Here is a 21,546-nt window from a genome sequence, read left to right as displayed (position 1 = left end):
TAACTGCCACTGACATTCCCAATGACACTAATACAGTGATCAGCGCTAATAATAAGTACTGACATTGTACTAATGACACTGGTCAGGAAGGGGTTAACATCTGGGGCGATCATAGGGTTAATAGTGTGCTGTGTGTGTTTTACTGTGTAGACACACTGCTTTGTATTGCTCTGCTGTGCAGAGCAATTCAAAGCAGCCTGTTCGTCCTTACAGGGGAGAGATCTGTGCTGTTTACATACAGACCTCTCCCCTGTCAGCTCCACCAACGATCACCGAGTCCTGGCCAAGAATCAGCGGTCGGGACCGTGATTGACATGCCGAAGAGCCAATAGCATTGTATTTAGGGAGCGTGTACGCCCCCTACCCGGAAATGCAAAATCATGTATTTATACATGATTTTGCACATTCCTGCCACCCTGTAGCAGTACTTCTGCTATAGGGCGGTCAGGAAGCGATTAAAGTATAACTAAAGGCAAAACTTTATTTTCAGATTTTTAAGAGTGGGGATGGAGCAGAACACCTTTTGGGTTTTTATTGCTGTTTGTGTCCCTGTAATGGAGATTCATCCTCACTATTTGTCCTGTTTCCCATTATCATTGAAAGTGAATGTAAAAGAAACCCCCATATTTTGGTTTGTCCCCAGAAAAGTAATAGAGGGGAGACCTTTCAATTTGGACACTAGTTCTGGTGACGTGGAGTCACCAAAGAATTCCCTTAATTTTCAGGGATTTTCCCTCACTTCCTGTTTTGGCTATGGGACAGCAACTGCAAGTAAATCTCCCCAATGGGACACAGATGACAAAAATAAACTGACAGGGATTATAACCCTCCCTTACTCTATCCAAAATGAAAAAAATGTGAGTGGGAACAAAGAGAAAAATATGCCCCTGAAGATTATGCTCAGTACTCAATGGCGAATGTAATTGAAACGCTGGGTATGCATCAGTTATAATGAATTAGAGCTTCTTAGTCCTCTCCATTGACCTCCATCTATCCTTGTCCAACTGTTAACTGACTTTCCTGAGCATATGATGTATGCTGATTAATACAGGTTTATTCCTAACCACAGGGGGTCACTAGCATAGCATGGCCACCATTCAGAGAACAGCTTGCAATTTTATCTGTAAATGCAAAGCATTCTCTGATTGGATGAGGTAGAGAGGATGGGTGATAATGTCACAATCTCCACCTTGTCCAGTCAGGGAATGCTTTACATTAATTGAGAAATTACTAAGTATTCTCTGAATGTTTGCCACGGCAATGAGTGACACCTTGCCCTCAGAAGGGCAGCTGTGCGGCACCCAGAAGGTCGCTGCAATCACTGTAGTAGCTCAGGATAATACATTGATTTACTGCTTTACAGAGGTCAATCGGGTATCACATAGGCATATTTACATTGGGCCAAACTGGTCCAATGTAAGTATGCAAAATATATAATCGCTGGAGTTCAGCTTTACAAAAGTATATAATATGTTATGTAAATATGTATAATTTTGCTACATTTTTAGATGATTTCTGTGTTCATTGGTATTCCTCATCACACAGTAACTATTCTGAGGTTGCAGGATGGGCACCAATGTATTAAAAAGTTGTCTAATAAAAAATGATATTGTAATATATCCCCAAGTACCGCCCTACCCGTACCCTTCGCTCTTCACTGGACCTCTTTCTATCCTGCTCCCTGGTCTCCTCCTCCCATGCACGACTGCAGGACTTCTCCAGGTCCTCCCCCATCCTCTGGAACTCACTGCCCCAATCCATCAGACTGTCGCCTTCCCTCTTCACATTCAGGCGCTCCCTCAAAACCCATCTCTTCAGGGAAGCCTACCCCACCCTCACCTGACGGCCATTCTCCCTCTTTCCTCCCACCCCTCATTCCCCTCAGCCACTTCCTACTGTACCTTTACCCCCTCCCTCCTAGATTGTAAGCTGGAAAGAGTAGGGCCCTCTTACCCCTCGTACGTTGTTTGTTATTGTTGTACTGTGCCATGTATTGTCCCCCCCTCTATTGTACAGCGCTGAGCAAACCCTTTGGCGCTATATAAACTCGATGTAATAATAATAATAATAATAATGAATGAATGAACTGTTTATTCATTATAACTTTGTCTTAATTATTCTGGTTTAATATTAAAAATTCAGAAAAAATGTTGTGACTGTTAGGCAGAAATCGGTGAATTTCCAGATTTAAGTCCAAGTGCAAAAAGGTAGTAAGATCAGCTGGTGCATTCAATGGTCATACCTGTACAATACAGGTAGTCTATTTCATTATGGATTTTTAAAAGAATAGATTAAAAACTTTCACATCCTGTGCTCAACAATGCATTTTCTCCTGTGGGAGATTCAATCTGCTGTTGTGCTATATCCTGACTGCCTGATGCTATCACGTGTTGTTAGTCATAGATCATAAAACAAAGGCATAGAAACACAGCAGTTAAAATACTTGTAATATGAAAAAAATCATTACAATGAGACTGTACAACAAGAGAGGATGGTGTAAATTAAAATAAAAAATTCTTAATAAAACTGGAATACGGCCAGGAGAACACATATTTGCAAACTAATTTTATCACAAACATACAAAGCTTACCAGGGCAACAAGTTACAAATCACAGAGAAGTAAGTTAGGAAGTTATACTAACATGTTGTGATAACATACAATGCAAGCTTGCCGCAATGCACAGCAACTCAGTTTTTTTATGTTACAAAAAAGAGCCACGCCTGTAAACCCTGACCTTGTAAAACAACCCATTCCATTTAAAATAGAAATGAAAGAAAGAAACATTAGTGTATACTGTACAGTATGAAAAACATTATGAATACGTTTTTCCCCTTTTCGGCTCTGTTCACACCAATGTGTTTGTTTGTGCTTTATGAAGAAACACACTATAGTCCATTTAACATGGTTTCCTATGGAACATGTTCACATCTCTGCTTTTTTGAGCTGCTGTGCTTTTGGAAAGGGTCAGGGACTTTTTTAAAAGCAAAAAGCAGTGTTTTTGCTACAATAGAGTTCAATGGAAAAGCTGCTGAAATGCATAGTAGTGAGTTTTTGCCACGCTTTTGCATTTTTATTCTGTCTGGCAACAAAAGAAATTCCACAAAAAAAAAAAAAGCTGAACAAAATGCAAAACTCAGTAAAAACGCGTATAGAAAAACGCAAAATGAACTGCAAAAAAGCACTGGAGAAAGCATCAAATGCAAAATGTGTATATGTGAACCAGGGGCGGACTGACCATTTGGAAACTCGGGCACTGCCCGAGGGCCCAGGGTCAAGAGGGGGCCCCATGAGATGCCCCTGGCACCTTTTTCATAGGCTTTTTTGAGTTTCGGCAAGGACACAGGGGCCCCATGATCCCCTATTGCCCGGGGGCCCCATAAGTTGTCAGTCCATCCCTGATGTGAACGGAGCATTATATAAGTGATTCCATACCGTCTGTTCTCAGCTGCATAAGGAGCTCATAAAGCTGGGGGAGGAGAAGCAGCATTACACTGATTTCCTAGTGAATGGCTTTGTAGATTAGGTTGGGGGGCGCTTGTGAGCAAAAATCTTATCATTGGAGGATCCTCCCTAATGTGGTCAGTTTTTAATAGGAAAGCAAAGGGACTAGCAGGCAGATATATCAGGAATATGAAATGTTGGGTTTAGATATTCAATACTACAACAAGTTACCACAACAAACCACAAAGAAGTAAATGGATCCTAATTAATAGGTAGCTACTAGAGCACTGAAGCCATTCTATGATATGTCCACTTTAATAGCCACATTTGGAAGTATGTGTGACTTACTTTCACTTGCTGTGATCTTAATTTTCCACCATTGATATACATATTTTATCTGATTAGTTTACACATCCATCTGCTTTTCAACAACTGATGTATTGTAAAAATTATCAGTGAGTTGCATAAAGTCGAAATTAAAAAGTTGTCCTCACATGTTTAGATTGATAACTGTATCCCATACCTCAGTGTGTATTTTTCAACAGCTCTGACAGAGCAGTGAGTAAGCATAGAGAAGAAGGTGGTTATAACCAGGGAAAATAGTTTTCATATATGTGTTTTTAATTCAAGAAATTACCTTCCACTGGTCCCAGCATCCTTCAAATTCCTTTTGTTTTTTTGCTGCTGTGAGCCGTCTTCCTTTTAGAGGGTGGCTACGTTTGTTCTCCATAGTCAGACTGTATGTAGGCTTGTAGCCACCCTCTCTTGGTCATTCCTCACATGGACTAGGGACTATGGGATTTGTAGTGTGCAGAGAGCAGTGCACATGATTGCAGCTAACATACACTGCTCACTTCAAACAAAAGAAATTAAGATGGAAACAAGAGTTGTTTGGGAGCCCACAGAGGATGTTACAAAGAGGCACAAAAAACAGTAAGAAATTATTTCATGAACAATAGATTTCATGGCCATTACATTATGGATGTGTATGGATTATTTTTGAAGAATAAGGATATCATGATTAAAGTGGATGTCAAGCCAAAAATGTTTTTTCTAGTTTTAGATAGAGCAGGGAAGGATTAGAACCCATCTTGGCTTTTCCTGCTATCTGAAGCCCCACTAGAAAGAGTTATCCTCATGTCCTGTTCTACAGACAGGAAGTGAAAGAAAATTTACAAAAAGAACACAGACAGAAATAAAGATCTGACAGATGTTCTAGCCTTCCCCTACTTTACAAAAAAATCTTTTCTGTTTGTTTTGTTGTAACAGTGGCCTGGAGAGCAATAATAATCTGTAAATGGGCTCCAACCCTTCCCCACTCTATGCAAACCAAAGAAAAAAGTTTTGGTTGGACATACATTTATTCAATAAGGTCAACAATCAATTAAAACAAATGTCTCCCGTTGTCTAAATTACATGTGTGCAATGATTGATATTACATATTACTAGAGATGTTAATAATTTGATTAGATAAAGTCTATAAGGTACCACCCTAAAGACTGAACAATACATTACAGTGTGTATATATATATATATATATATATATATATATATATATATATAAATAAATAAGTGCAAAGCTTAAAATAAACAAGTTATAAATGATATAAAACCATGCAATCTCATAAGCAAACCAATATAATATAAACAAAAAGTCCAACATAAAAAGTGTAAATCCTGTGCCATCCTCACAGAGATGAGAAAAATATATACATTTTCAATAAATTTAATAAAGTGTAATAAACATAATACAGTGTATGTATACCTTTCTGTCCTTGACACAATGCTGTAGCTCAGTTCTTTGCAAAACTGGATGATAACACTGATAAGGCTGCCAAGTTATTGCCCTCCAGTCACAAGTCCTATTATCTGAGCAGTTCAGGCATGGGACAATCCATTGACCTAAAAGGAAAGGCATGTTGTTAGGTAAACACAGCATTTTACTGTAGAATATTTGATAAGTGTCATGCTAACAAAATACTACCCAAACACTAGTGGGTTGATGTATTAAAACTGGAGAGTGAAAAATCTGGTGCAACACTGCATAAAAACCAATCAGCTTCCAGATTATTTTGTTAAAGCTAAGTTGAACAAGCTGAACTTAGAAGCTGAATGGCTACTATACACAACTGCACCAGATTTTGCACTCTCAGGTTTAGTAAATCAAACCCTTGATCTTGTTTTCATTACCATTATACATAGCTGATGTTTTAGCATATATAGCTAGTATATACAGCTTGTGAGTTTTAGGAGTGTCTATGGGAATGTTTGACTATTCTTCCAGAAGCACATTTGTGAGGTCAGGCACTGATGTCGGACGAGAAGGCCTGGCTTGCAGTCCCTGCTCTAATTCATTTAAAGGTGTTCTGTCAGGTTAAGGTCTGGTCCATGTGCAGGCCAGTCAAGTTCTTCCACCCCCCAAACTCGCTCATCGATCTCTTTATGGACCTTGCTTTGTGTACTAGTGTGCAGTCATGATGGAACAGGAAGGGGCCAACCCCAAACTGTTCCCACAAAGTTGGGAGCATGAAATTGTCCAAAATGTCTTGATATGCTGACAAATTAAGAATTCCCTTCACTGGAACTATAAGGCCAGGCCCAACCCCTGAAAAACCCCACACCATAATCCCCCCTCCACCAAACTTTACACTTGGCACAATGCAGTCAGGCAAGTACCGTTGTTCGTCCTGGCAACTGCCAAACGCATTGATTGGATTGCCAAACAGAGAAGCATGATTTGTCACTACAGAGAACACTCTAGAGTCCAGTGGCAGCATGCTTTACACCACTGCATCCAACGCTTTGCATTGCACTTGGTGATGTAAGGCTTGGATGCAGGCCATGCTCGGCCATGGAAACCGATTCCATGAAGCTCTCTATTCACTGTTGTTGTGTTAATCTGAAGGCCACATGCAGTTTGGAGGTCTTAGATATTGACTCTGCAGTTGCTGTTGTTCCCAGTTGCTTCCACTTGTTATAATACCACTAGCAGTTGACAGTGGAATATTTAGTAACAAGGAAATTTCAAGGATGGACTTATTGCACAGGTGGCAGACTATCCCAATACCACGCTTGAATTCACTGAGCTCCTGAGAGCAACCTATTCTTTCACAAATGTTTGTAGAAGCAATCTGCATGCCTAGGTGCTTGATTTTATACACATATTTTAAATAACAAGTATATAGTGCACACTTTTTAGCAGAAGCAGCTTTAATTAACCCATATTATAGAGGTATTAAAAAAATATATCTAACAAATGGTTAAGAAGCAGGATTTTTATGACAGAAAAGACCCTGCTGGGATGGAAGCACCCATGATCTACAGAAGTGCTGACACCACATATCCTGTGCATATTGGTACATTATAGCATAAAGCTCCTAGGAAGCCCTTTTTCAAGAAACATTTTTTTGAAAGGTTTAATTCCTCTTTGAGACACCTATTTATAAAAGTCTAAAATTGTTGGTTTACAACAATTTTTAAGTTTATAATTTTAAATTATTAGCTGTGCATATTTAGATTCCACTTTCTTCCTCATATCCATATGCTATTGAACTTGGCCACATGGTGAAATGAATACAATTTGGTTAGGTATACCAAGGTGCTCCACACTACTTCTAACATAATCCTCCTATCATTCTGAGTTTTGTTCTAGCAATTTCAGTTTTGTTACCAAGCTTTTTCAAAATTTGGAATTTTTGCTTTCAGCTTTTAAAAGTAATTTCACTTTTCTACATTTTCTGCAATGTGGCCATGGAGATCATTGCTTCATAAACCCATTGGAGAAAGATCAGCAAGGCAATGTGAATCTGTTTGTTTATAGCCCTTTAAAGTATGGGCTTTATAAACTTTAGTAAAACAAAGTCATTTAAGTGCTGTATATAGAGAAACAAAATGAGATTGAAATTTCCATAATATATTTAAGCACTGCATATTATATATAAGATTTAGGCCACTGAACCAAGATAAATACAAGGTACAAATTGATATCCTCTAAATGTTAGAGCAATGACCTTTGGCTAATATGCATTGTTAATACATGAATAAATGTTAATATGTTTGAAAAATTCTAATTATACATTATACCAACAAATGTCAGAGGGACAATCCAAAGAGTATCCAATGCATTTTGGGGGTCCAAAAATGCCCCAATGGGTCCCAAATGAATTTAGATTAAAAGCACTGTAATTGTAGAATTGGACTGGACCTTTAATTTTTTTTCCAGTGTGATTGCAAGCACAAGTCTTGTCAGCAGCTATTTTGGCAGCAAGGAGGAATATAATATGACTTTATAACAAAAGATAAGGGATAGGAGAAGTTTTTGAATGCAATGGTTTGAATGTGTTACTTTGGTGTGCATTTGCCACATGAACTAAAACCATCAGTTCCAAATACATTAGATATGATATGAAAATGCAATTGCGTATATGCTGTTGGTGTAAAGTTATATTGTGTCATAATTTCTCCTATGCATATGTAAATATGAGCCTTTAAATGACAAAATCCATGTGCTATCCATAGAAACATAATTCACTGCACAAACTCACTTATAGCCATATTGCAGAAAAAATACTGCATTTTAACAAGACATCAGATAGCTGCCACAACAAAATGCTGATGAACTGTAAGTCTATGGGCACCAGCTTCATCCATTTTATCTGACAAATATCATGCATTATTCACTATAGAAAGTACTTAGTTAAATAGTAAAAGTATTTTAGCAGAGTTAATTTTTAAATACCTTTGGCATCCCCAGTGTCACACTTCCTTTGCCATGCTTGTGAAAGTCCAGATAATACCTCTCTGGAAATATGCTGTAATCCACAAGGTTCATTTTCATGTATGATTAAACCACAATCCTGTTAATGCAAAAAAATAAATGTAAAAAAAAATGTATATATTGCAAACCTAGTTACAAAACAATTCAGAAATTATAACTGATAGAATTCTGAAATGGGGATATTTAGATTTATTACACAACTGATATAGCATCCTGTAAATATTACATTTGAATATACTAGTTAGGATTTTCTTTAATGAGCAGAAATATTATATTTCACTTCTTTTTATACCAAGTCAATAATACTGTTTTTTGCAAACAGGATTTTCAAAAGTCTTCTTGTCAATATAATTATCCCACCAAATTGTTTATTCCACTGTAAAATTTCTGTTTTCCTTGCTTATTTAAAAATGCAGGCACTATCTGTGCTATATCTAAAACTGTGCCAGGGACTTTATATATATACTGTACATAACAATTGGACTGTGTGTATCATGGAACATAGTAGGTGGACCGTTTTAGTTATCATTATTATCATCATTCATTATCATAACATTTATCAGGAGGTGCACTCAAACAACCTAAATCAATATTTACAGTAAAGGAACAGGCAAGAATCTGCAATTTTTCTTCCTAATATCATTGCAATGTATATAACTGATCTGGACAAAAGTTTTATTTTGTATCCTTAGCAAATTGAAATTTCACCTTAAACAATAGAAACAGAAATGAGTTCAATACATCTAGATACACGCATTCAGTTTTAACTGATCCTTAAAGTGCACCTGTGCGCAGACTATGGACATCACAGGTATTTACATATTTTTAAGAAGTAAGGCTGTTTTTACACTGCTGTGCTGCAGTAACCAAAGCAATTTGCACATTTGTAGCACTATGGTGACATTCGTTTCTAATAGCACCCAGTGTATCTTACCAAAATTCTTACTTTTCAGCACACCACAATGCATAGTAATGCACCCCCATGTGTTGTGGTGTGCTGCTTTACAATAAATAGTGAATGTATCGTTTTGGTGGGCTTTAGCGCATAAGGCAGAGCATTCAAATGATTGGGCTGCCTTAATGAAATGCACATTAATGGGCATGTGTTAATGCAGCAAACAGTGTGAACCTAGCAATAAATAACTTTAAAATAGGCCATCCCTGACCCCTCTAGCTGCATGTAGGGTGTAGTAACTCATTCTTAAAAATACTCAAGCATCACAAGAAAGAAATTAAAGTTGGTTTACTTATTTTTTTACAGCTTAATACCTGATGCCTGTTTTTTCTATTTTAGTGCCTTTGTTGTGACATTTCAGGATAAATTTCTCTAAATGTCTTTAGCTACAGTAGTGAATGAGGGTTTGTTTTTAAGTGCTTTTACTGTTTGTGCAAAATAGTTCAATATTTTAGCAAGCTTAGTCTGTGCATCAGTGTACTTCACCTTATGTATGAGCAACTTCAGCATGAGCTTTAGTCTAGCCAAAGCCATGTAGGTGTTTGTAGCGCTGGAAACAGTCACTGTTCTTTATGCAAAAAACTGTTGCGTTAACTTGTGCACTGTTTAAGGATATAGAGAGTCCAAAAAGACAGTTAAAATCTTGAATAGACCCTAATCAAACCATGACAAGATATGCTGAATAGTCTGTATTCCTTGCATCCCAGACATCTAGGAGATCAGTGTCCCATGTGGATACAGCTTCATAGCTCCAGTACAGAATGTCTTATACACTGCATTGCTGGCTGTTCATAATTACCGACTTTCCTGTAGAGGCTGCTCTACTGTGCTGTATGCAGATCCTTGCTGTCCTCCATGTGGATCTGTCATGCTGTGGCACCCTGTTAAATGGTGATTTTTCCCTTCTACCAGGCTGCATGTTACTGTTTTTAAATGTAAGGAGACGCTTATTCCTGTACTTTGAAGCAGAACAGGAAGATGAATGGCAGGAACAAGGGAACGAAGAGTACACGTGTGACACTCCACCTAGTGATGCAGTGCTCAGTCCCTTAGGGGTTTATTTACTAAAGCTGGAGAGTCCAAAATCAGACTCCCTTCTGCATAGAAACCAATCAGCTTCCAGGTTTCATTGCCAAAGCTTCATTGAACAAGCTGAGGTTAGAAGCTGATTGGTTTCTATGCAGAAGGGAGTCTGATTTTGGACTCTCCAGCTTTAGTAAATAAACCCCTTAGTGTCTTAATCCTTTACATAGTAAATTAACACAAAATAAGTATAATAATGGCATCCAATGGTTGTAGTAAACTAAGCAGCTCCTGATGTTTGGCCCCTGTGGCCTGCGCAAGTGAGTCTTCAAAGACAGGGTCACTCCAGAGGCTGAGCCATGCATCTGAACTCTGAAAAAGCACCACAGTTAATTAACACAGTACACAATGGTTTAAAAAGCACCAACATCATCTAGTCCAATGGAGTCTAGATATGGCCTTCAAAGTTACTGCCAAAATTACACCTATCTGGATAGCTGTAAAAAGAGAACAGTTCAAACATAGTGTAGGGGAGTTGTGATAAAAAAAAAATATTTAAAAAAAAAACCAAGAAAAACAAGTATACTTTTCTGAGAAAAGAATATCTATCCTATCTATCCTTTGAGGCATGCTTGGAGTCAGACAGGTTACACAAGACTAGTCTCTGTTGACTTTTAGTTGCCATTGTTCAAATTCTCCTGTACGTTGCAGTATACCCAGTAATCACTGAATATTGGGTACCTCAATAAACAAGAATCAAACTCCTACATATTCCCTTAAACAACAAATTAAGAGGAGACAAAGAATAAACAAACTACTAATGCTATTTAGGAAGTATTGTAATTGTGTCAGAAAAGTCAGATTTTGTAAAATGAAGCAGAAGCATTTGGAATATGGATTTTCCATAGTGCCAATGTGTTAAAAAAACAAAGACCTGCATGTTATAAGTGTTTTTCTATGTATACCAGTGACTTCAATGGTCAACACACAAATATGAAGTATGGCCTACATAACGAAGATGTAAACTGGCTATAAGGGAATGTATGCATTTTACTGCAGGAAAATGGGGATGTGTGAATGATTTATACTCTGAGCTATATAAAGTCAGTTGCCAACCAATATGTCAGGCTTCCCCCGTGTGCTAAGTAGGACTGCATCTTCTTGTCCACCAATCAGAATCACCAGGTATTATTTAATGAAAGCTGCAGATTAAAAAATGCTGAAAATAATATTGAAATTACATTAACATGCTAAAAATAATACAAGAGTTTAGTGATTAGGTTTTTATCTGTTTTGTGTTTGTCATGTGCTCTTGGCTTTTTTATTTTTTCATGCATGCAAGAATAACGTAAAACATCAAATCTGAATGGAAAACATCACACTGCATGAAAACTATACAGAAACACACTAGAATAGGTCTAAAAAACACATACAGTAGTGTGGACAGAGTTTATTGCTGTATTTAGGTCTTTGAATTGAATTTGTACACAAATATTAGTTTTAGTGTAACTTTAGCATTTCAGCAATCCTTTTGTTCTACAAATATTTCCTAGCCACTGTCTTTTGCAATGCTAACATTTTAAGTGGGTCATGCCCTATCATTCATGGGTTGATGATGAACTCCTTTGACAGTTAGTAAAGAAATTCATGTATACCTTCTGTTAAGTGGGATTTGTATTGCAGCAGCTCCACAAGTCTCTGCCTGACCCTCGTAAAACTGAACAATGACAGCATGTGTGTAAACCTGACATACTCCAGTCTTCCTTTAAATTTTTTTGAATGGACCATGTGCTAATCATAAAAATACTTGAACCTATGTCCCCTCTTATCTTTTGTCAGCTCACCAACCATCAGGTCAGAAGGGAAGAAGGCATATTTGACTACTACACCCTTTTGACCAAGTCCTGTGATCCGTGAAATATGTGCTTAGGACCAGTATGGCTGACCAAATATGTTTTATACAGCAATTGAACTTTCGATTACATTTTTGTCAAAATTTTAAAACAATCAAAGACATTTAACCTTGGTTTTGATTGACCACATGGTGAAGAAATTGCCCAGTTGAACCTGGCAGAAATGTCTGATCACTTTCTTACAAAATGTACTTAGTTTCCTCCTGGTTTTAAATCGATCTTTCAATTAACTTTATTTAGGTACTTAAGGATTTAGAACCTAAGAGATATGTCCTAATAAATTTCAACAACATTTTAGGACACTTCTCTGACCTCCAGATCCTTTCCCACTATTGCCCCCCCCCTTCCAACCAACCAAGCAACCACTATTACTGGCAATAAATTGTGTACACACAGTAGTGATCACTGCAGGTAATCTCTGGCTGTGCAAACAGCCACAGACAGCTGCGTCCGCCGGCAACATGTCATTAAAGTGCATAGGCTGGCCGGTCACAGCTAGCTGCTCACAGGTGACAGAAACAGCAACAGATTCTCGCAGCTGCTATTCACATTGTGGCTAGTCCCCCATGCGAATGTAGCCTTAAATGACACTTGCAGATAGTCTGCAAGTGTCATGGAGCAAATACAGTGCATCAATATATTTTTTCATTGCATTTACTATTTTATTCATAAACAGGTAAAATGTCAACAGGACATCACTAAACATAAGTCCTATTACAAATGCTGCCTCCCCCTCTTCCTACCCATGCTGCATACCATTTATAATAGAGAGCAGTGAAAATACCTTGACTATAGTCTGCTTTAATGCTGCCATGTGATCCAGAAGCAGACGTTTCCCTGTGTCAGTGGGCAGCTGCTGCAGAAGAGGGGAGTGAGTATTGATAATAGGGAGGCAATGGAAGGGTGATTTTACAGTTCCAGGAATTCTGTCCTATTGTTGAGTGCACAATGGAGCCACTACTTCTGGATCATGTGATCACATAAAATGGATTCAAGAAGAGGTATTTACACTGCTTTCTTTTATAAACCATATGCAGTATAGTTAGGAGCAAGGGAGAGGCAATGTTTCCAACAAGAATTATACATAACCTATACTTGCATGTTACTAAAAAATACATTCTTATTTAATTGTTTATAGACTCTCATTAAAAGCAGAAGTATAATGTAGTGGAAGTGGACAGCATTTGCCCAGCATACTTGCACATTATGACACATATACTCTGGGTGTGCTGTCCTCCAGTAAGGTCCCCGGTCTACACATTCACCCAATTCCAAAAAAATGTTGTTCTCCTCTTCTTCTGGGTTTGTTGTCTTCTAGCTTTGCCTGTTAGGCAGGCACTGTTGATGTAATTCCTGCACATGGACTGTTAGATGCTTGAGATTGTACACTGTACAGTGCCTAATACCTAATGCTAGCATTTAAAAGAGTATACAAAAGATTTTTATGGCACTAATAAATGACTTATAAAATCTCTCCTACCATAGGACTCTACCTGCTGGCAAATGTTTTATTTGCAAATACCTTTACCATGATTTGTACCAGAAACCTCATCTTAGTGTTGTTTTAAATGAGAAAAAAACAGAATAAAATGTATAATATTTATTTACACAAAAACTACCTTTTTTTAAAAACTAAACTGAATTTTTTTGTCTTTTTTGTCTATAGATTTCATAGAAAATACATTTGTTTTGCTAAATAATATTGCCAAATGAAAGCCCTAAAAAACTATGTAGCTGTGGTCCATATGGGATAAAAAGGTACAAGAGCTGAAGTAGGTAGACTGTCAATTTATTACCCATCTTTGACTTTACAATCAATTGAATTCTGGTGGTTGATAGAACTCGCAAGTGGTACATTGCTTAGTTTCCAGTGATTACTTTCAATCATATGTGGAATGGGGAATGGTTGAAATTGAAGGAAATTGCCATATGCATGTACTGTACAACTTAGTGTCCCTAAATTTATGGAGATTACCACATATAAACCAAATGTTAAGACCTAAACATTCTTTGCACCAGCTTTCCAAACAGCTTATGCCAGCTAAAAGGTATCTCCTAATTTATAGTAAAAAACGGCTGATGATTTTACCTCCTTTAAGGACACCTAGTCCACATGTGAACAGTTGATGAACAATCTCCTTAGTAACAGATTATACACAAAGTGATCTCACAAAGAAGCATTTTCATTATCACTTCTATGGTAGAATATCTCTATAATACTGTTTCTGAGGTAAATAATACAGTATACATGTATAGTATATCAATGCAAGAGCAACAAACATTTCAAAAATATATAACAAACAAGTACAGAATGTATAAAAATAATAACAATCATATAATAATAGAAAGTTTGGATCTGGTTCAATTTAATAAAAGGTCTATCCTATACTGCCTTTGGTGCTACAATATATGCCTACATGTCCATTAATAACATAAATGAAACCATCTAAAAGCTAGTGTAGGAAAAATAAATTAAGTGTCATATTTTCTAATTAAATCTTCTATTTTTAACATAAACAATTGAATGGTTAACTAGGATATATTATTCCTAAAATAAACTATGTATTGCAAAAAAGAAATTTAGAAAGAGTATAAACATTGTAGCTTTCATTATACAGTTTAAATACTGTAGCATACCACAGACATAAAGTAAAAACAAAATACACAACAGTAGCTGTTTAAAGATGTTTAAGGGCCAGTTACCCCTGGTTCACATATATGCGGCCATGTGGGCCGTGTTTTGTGTGGGCACGAGAGCCCATTCATTTGAATGGACTCCCGTGTCCCGTGACACTCAGGGAAAAAGTCCCTGTACATCTTTGGAAAACGCAGCCCGCACGGGAACCTTGGTTCCCAGTACGGTTGCGTTTTCCAGTGCGGGCGGTGTGCCATTAGAACTAATGGCACCTGCCTGCAGGTCCGTAGTCCTCTGTGCGGGTGGTGCAGCTGCACGGATTTTCATGCGGATCCACAGCGGCACCACCCACACAGATGTGAACCTAGCCTTACACCAGAATATGAAGCAGGAAAAGCATTTTTTGAGAGCATTGCACACACCATGTTCAAAATGCAGTGCCTTTGAGATCTGCTGCAGATACCAATACATTGTTGACCACTTCCCAAACACAGATCGCAAATGCAATGTGTTTGCAGGCACCAGATTCCATGGTACCGCAGTACCATGTGATTTGGTGTGGCTGCTTTTCAAAAGTAGTGGATGCACTGGTTTTTGTGCATTCCAGTGAAATTTGCACTGGAATGGGTTACCAAACTGCACTGCAGGGTAACGCACAGCGATTTGCATTCCTGTGCGATTCTGTTGTGAACTGGCCCTCAAACGCAATGCACACCAGCAAATGAAAAACAAAATTCTTCAGTATTTTAGAATATAGAAAAAGAAATGTGATTTTTTTTAAATAACAAATATTCAAAGAGCTAAATAAAATATAATTATTACATAATAATTTTGTTTGTTTTTGGCCATCTATAGGTGCAATATATACATAGAATGTTAGGTACTTCAATTCTTAAAACAATATTTAAATACATTGATGTATGACTATAATTATATACAGCATGTCTATAACTCCAGCCTATATGTTTTTTTAAATAAAAAAATAGATGAATGAACTGTTTAAACTAGTTCTGGTGCACGTCATTGTTCCCATGGTTTGAGTATCCTGATGCTACATTGTAAAGTGTCATATAGAGTCCTTAGCTTGTCTCATATACAACTGCGATGTCCACTTGGAGCCACAGGGTCTGGGCACGATGTATAGATATTTAGCAGTGTTACTCCAACTAACATTAACATCAGACAGTTTTGCCCTTGCAAAGAAACAATTTGCACAGGGCTTCACACAACAGCCTCAAATTCCTAAATAGCTTGTGATTGCTCTCAACAAAGTGCTACAGGACAACTTAACAGGGATTTTCTTGTTCATACTTGTGCTCAGGTATACACTTAACTCCTTCCGTAATAAAGAAGGTGGAGATTTGCACAGCATATTACCAGAGGCCTTTTTACTGACCAGTACGAAACACAACTTTTTATTAAAAAAACAAACAAATAAATAAATTATATATGTATATATATATATATATATATATATATATATGTAATATGAATAAAGAGAGCATGTCACTTAGAGTGCCTCATAGATATATTAGAATGAATACACGGAAAGCATGCATTTTTAACAAACAGGCCCTGATGGAAGTGTAATTTTGTTGCAGAGTGGTATGGAGTGTGGGCTTTCAAATCAAAATAGAAAATTATTTGTAGCTCAGCCTTAGTATGTAGCTAAAGGAAGAGAGTGGTACTGAGTACAGTACAGAGAGACTAAAGGAGTCCAATGTATTTCAGCCTTAGGACACAGCTAGAGGAAAAGAGTGGTATGTGGTACAGAGAGGGGTCTGAATGAGAATAATGTAAATTAGCTTCTGTATCCAGCTACAGGATAAGAATGATATGGAGTACAGAGAGGACATAGGGGGAGTTCAATGTTACTCAGCTTCAGAATACGATTAAAGGAGAAGAGTAGTACAGATAGGAGGCTGATGACATTGGATGAAATCCAGCTTCAGTATTCAGCTACCGGATGGGAGTGCTATTGGGTATAGAGAGGAGACAAAGGGGGTTAAATATAGTTCAGCTTCAGTATACGGATTCATGAAGAGAGTGCTATGGAGTACAGAGAGGAACTAGAAGAAAATTAGTGTAATTCAGGCTCAGCATACAGCTACAGGAAGAGAATAGTATGGAGTACAGAGAGGAGTTTAAAGGGGTTCAAGGTAATAGAGCTTCAGCATACAGCTATAGAAAGAGAATGGTGTGGGGTACAGAAAGGAGACTAAATGGGTTCAACGTAATATAGCTTCAGCATACAGCTATAGAAAGAGAATGGTGTGGGGTACAGAAAGGAGATTAAATGGGTTCAACGTAATATAGCTTCAGCATACAGCTATAGGAAGAGAATGGGATGGGGTACAGAAAAGAGACTAAAGGGGTTCAAGGAAATATAGCTTCAGCTTATAGATACCAAATTGTGGCCATTAGATGGAATTTAAAATTAAATAAAAAGTTTTTTTTTCCTTATGATTGTTAACTTGATCTAGTGACCATAAAACAGTATTTTCATTGTGCATGTACAAAGAAAAATATTCAACTATGGGAGAAAACAGCCTAATAACATTTGTTATCACCCTCATTTGCACAACACATAAGTACATGCAGTTTCATAGGGCAAATGGCTCTGTGATTTTTTTTTTATACATACACCTCTTAGTATTGTTAAATATCTCATTTAATAAATAATCACTGATGATATAGCCATTTTATCTGTGAAGTCGTCTTGATACTTTCTAAACAAATTTAAGACACTAGTAATGAATTAATTTAATATACTGAATAATGTTGCCTTTGAATATAAAACGTATAGTATCAACAGAGCTATAAACAAAATTTGTGCATGGATGTGATGAAGTGTAACATCTCTAGAAGCCACAGTCAGCAGGCAGTTAACATTTTATGTATCTGTGAAGTTACCAAAAAGTAGTGTAGTACCATCCACAACCCTGTACCTTTTCCCGAAGATGAAAGGCTCACTGACCTCTAACATATTTACAAACTGTCAGTCAAAGCTAAGATGAGAAGATTGTAGGCAGCAAAAATGATTAGGTAGTTTTTCACAGTGTCTGTTTCTAGAAAGCCTGGAGCCTCATATTTTAACAACAATGTCTGGACTGAAAAGAAACGTCACAGTCCAGGCTTCATCGTCAGAACAAGAAACCTATTTGTTAATGCTTTTCTTGAAAAAGGTGACACAGTCTGAGACTTGGTGGGTTCAATTGATCCTTGAGGTCGAATTACATGCAGCAAAAATACCAAGGATATGTTGTGCATTAACTGTAATTCATCCCATAGAACAATATCATAATTATTTGTTCTTAAAACTATATTATATTACATACTGTATGTACTGTATCTCTGCTATTGGTTTTATTACCTATTGTCCTTCATTCTTGGGATTTATTGCAAATTATTTCTGCGCAACTTGGAGGTGTGACATGAGCATTTTAAACACTATCTACAACTGATTTAGAACTAGCAATCATGTATCAGCACCTGAATCTAAAGGGAAACATACTGTAATAGTATGTTTTGGCTATTTGCATTTAGGAGTTACAGTATTGGAGTTCTATTCCTAGCACATGATAAAAAACTCTGCAGATGATAATCCCTAATGTGTGTCAGGGTCCCCTCCACTGTGGTGAACACCTTAGACCAGTGGTTCCAAACATTTTTGAACCTCCTTCTTTCCTCACGGGTCATATCCCTGGTGGGAGAGACAAACACACTTACCTTTCTTGTTATTTGGTCTACTGCAGATTCACAATCAAATTGATTTATAATTGTGTTCATATTAAGAGAATAGTGCAGCACACTTTTCTATATGCATCTTGTAGTATTCAGGTATTCAGTATCAAGGTATTGTACAGGCGGCTTCTCATTTATTGATCCTCACCTGAATGCAGATTTATTTACTGTATTTGTGATATCTTCCCAAAGTTAAGGACATGGGGGGTGCACGATTACTACCCCATTTCTTTCTTGGTCTACCAGACTGCTTGACTGGATGAGAGTCCTTCATGAATTTTTAGAGGGATCCCGTGCCATTTTTTAAAAGGGCCAGCACACTGTTAAAAAAAATTAAAATGGTACGTGGATCTTCCAAAACACTCACAAAAGAACCTTATCCAGGCATGTGGCCTGGCTAGCCAGGACAGTGGGGAGCAGTCAGCACATGGCCCCACTGCTGAAACATACCAGGACACTCAACATTGGCATGGTATCTTGCATGGGGAAGGCGGTAAAGCCTCCCGCCTTTCAAGTGGTGAAGCCTCCCCCCTTAGGCTGCATTCACACTTGAGCGTTTTGTAGCTTGAAGCTCAAAGCTACAAAAACTCTCAAACTTAAAAAATCAATTGTTCTCTATGGTGCCTGTTCAAACCTGATCACGCAAACAGGCACCATAGAGAACAATTGATTTTTTAAGTTTGAGCTTTTTTGGAGCTTTGAGCTTCAATCTACAACATGCTCAGGTGTGAATGCAGTCTTACAGGGCACCTTGTGCCGATGACCTGCTAACAAACTCTGCTTGGCAATCTTCACCTAACGCTACTCTTGTTGATAGATCTCTGGCGCTACTGGAATATAGGCACAGTAGTGAGGATGCCAGATCAATGATGTCACCCAGGATCCCCAGTCTGTTTGTTTGCCAACAAATTTGTAGAGATCTGTCATTTAGAGGTAGTAGTGCTAATACAACTAATTTACAGATAATCTGGTTTGTTTACACACGCAAGCCAGCAGGAATCTGTCATTTAGCAGCCTTAGTGCTACCACTGCTAAAAAACATATCCTCTGCTACAGTTTGTGAAAAAAAAAGTAACTTTGAAGGATTACATCCTACTGCTCCACAACTTCACATGCAAGTTTAAGGTATTACAAATAACATTATTAAAAGGGCTTGAAAAATGTTAAGCCCCTTAATGCCCTTTAAACAAATAAAAGGCCCTCTTCCCACTGAATAGTATTATTTGGCATATGCCCCCTCTTCCCTATGGCAATGTACAGCAACCCATAGCATTTGTAATAAAAAAAAAAACAAAACTTGCAAAATAGCCTTGGTATACAGTTGTGCTCAAAAGGTTCCATACCGTGGCAGAAATCATGAAATTTTGACATTGATATTGAAAATATGACTGATCATGCCAAAACACTTCTATTTATGGATAGCAATGATATGAAACCATTTGTTGTCACATAATTGCTTCCTATGTAAATCATAATGATAACATAAATCACCCAAATGGCCCTGATCAAAAGTTTACATACCCTGGAATGTTTGGCCTTGGTACAGACACACAAGGTGACACACACAAAGTTTAAATGGTAATTAAAGGTAAATTTCCCACATCTGTGGCTTTTTAAATTGAAATTAGTGTTTGTGTATAAATAGTCACTGAGTTTGTCAGCTCTTATGTGGATGCATTGAGCAGGCTAGATATTGGCCATGGGGAGCAGAACATAACTGTCAAAAGACCTGCGTAACAAGGTCATGGAACTTTATAAAGATGGAAAAGCATATAAAAAGATATTGAAAGCTTTAAATTGCCAAGCAGTACTCCCGAGTACCTGTCACATCATCCTGGCTCAGAGGGACCTATACCATTTTATTTATCCATATTAGCAACTATGTGTTCATATGTGTTCAGATGTGTATTATCATCATCATCATCATCATCAGATGTGTATTATGATCATCATTTTTGCATTAAGCTAGCATACTATCTTTTACATTCACCCACACCCAGTGTGTATTCACTCCTGCATCTGTGGACATGTGGGCCCGCCTTAGTATATGCTTGGTGCATGTACCAACAAACCCCGATGTTGCTGCCTTAGGGGCGGGTCCAACCACCACACACCACATGGTCCCCAGCCCATTTAGGAGAGAACACAGGCTGCATAAACACTGGCTCTGAGGAAGAGGTACAACCTCGAAATGCGTCAGCCATAAGCTATCTAAAGGTCTACAGACTCCCACCAGACCACCTTCAGGGGTTTTGGACCACATTGCATGCCTTGTGACATGCTTTCCATTTGATTCTATTCCTCTTGTGAGTATTTTACTTTTTATAACTTTTTGTCTCTTATATACAGTTCTTTTTGGATTTCCCTGCCAGAAGAATTGTTCGGCATACAAAGTAAAACCCACAGGTAACTTTAGGAAAAATACAAGCTGCTCTGGAAAAACATGGTGCGGTTGTTTCAATGAGCACAAAACAATGATACTTTAACAAAAATGAGCTGCATGGTTGAGTTGCCAGAAAGAAGCTTTTACTACACCAATCCAATGCCACAAAAAAGCCTGGTTATAATGTGCCCGACAACACCTTGACACACCTCTCCGGGATTTTTTGTGGCATTGGCACAGTATAGGCTTTTTTCTGGCAACTTGACCATGCGGCTCATTGACTATTTATACACAGACAATAATTGCAATTTAAAATTCCACATATGTGGGAAATTAACCATTAATTGCCATTTTAGCCTGTGTGTGTCTCTACCAAGGCCAAACATTCCAGAGCCATTTGGGTGATTTCTGTTATCATTGTAATTTACAAAGGAGCCAAACAGCTGTGTGATAATAAATGGCTTCATATGATCACTATCCTTAAATAAAAGACCCAGGGTATGCAAATATTTGAGCACAATTTGAGCACAAATAAAAGACCCAGGGTATGCAAACATGTGGGCACAACTGTATCTAGCTATTGTCGTTTAATGAATCATTCTGTGACTACACAGAATAATTCTGGTCATTTTAAAGAAGTTATTATGGCAATAAAATATATTATGTGCATAATT

General features: G+C 37.6%; 1 protein-coding gene across 1 annotated transcript in view; it reads right to left on the bottom strand.

Moving 5' to 3' along the window:
- Positions 1-21,546, bottom strand: part of CPED1 (cadherin like and PC-esterase domain containing 1) — a 349,788-nt gene that overhangs the window by 53,291 nt on the left and 274,951 nt on the right. The window contains exons 16-17 of the mRNA XM_089672109.1: positions 8,181-8,298; positions 5,208-5,344 (exon numbers count right to left, since the gene is read on the bottom strand). Coding sequence (XP_089528235.1) covers positions 5,208-5,344; positions 8,181-8,298 — 255 coding nt within the window. The remainder of the gene's footprint in view (positions 1-5,207; positions 5,345-8,180; positions 8,299-21,546) is intronic.

The sequence above is a fragment of the Staurois parvus genome, unplaced genomic scaffold, assembly GCF_062004578.1.
Source record: "Staurois parvus isolate SC_StPar_1 unplaced genomic scaffold, SC_StPar_1.0 ptg000120l, whole genome shotgun sequence".
In the NCBI taxonomy this organism is placed as follows: domain Eukaryota; kingdom Metazoa; phylum Chordata; class Amphibia; order Anura; family Ranidae; genus Staurois; species Staurois parvus.
This window is presented reverse-complemented; position numbering and strand designations above follow the sequence as displayed.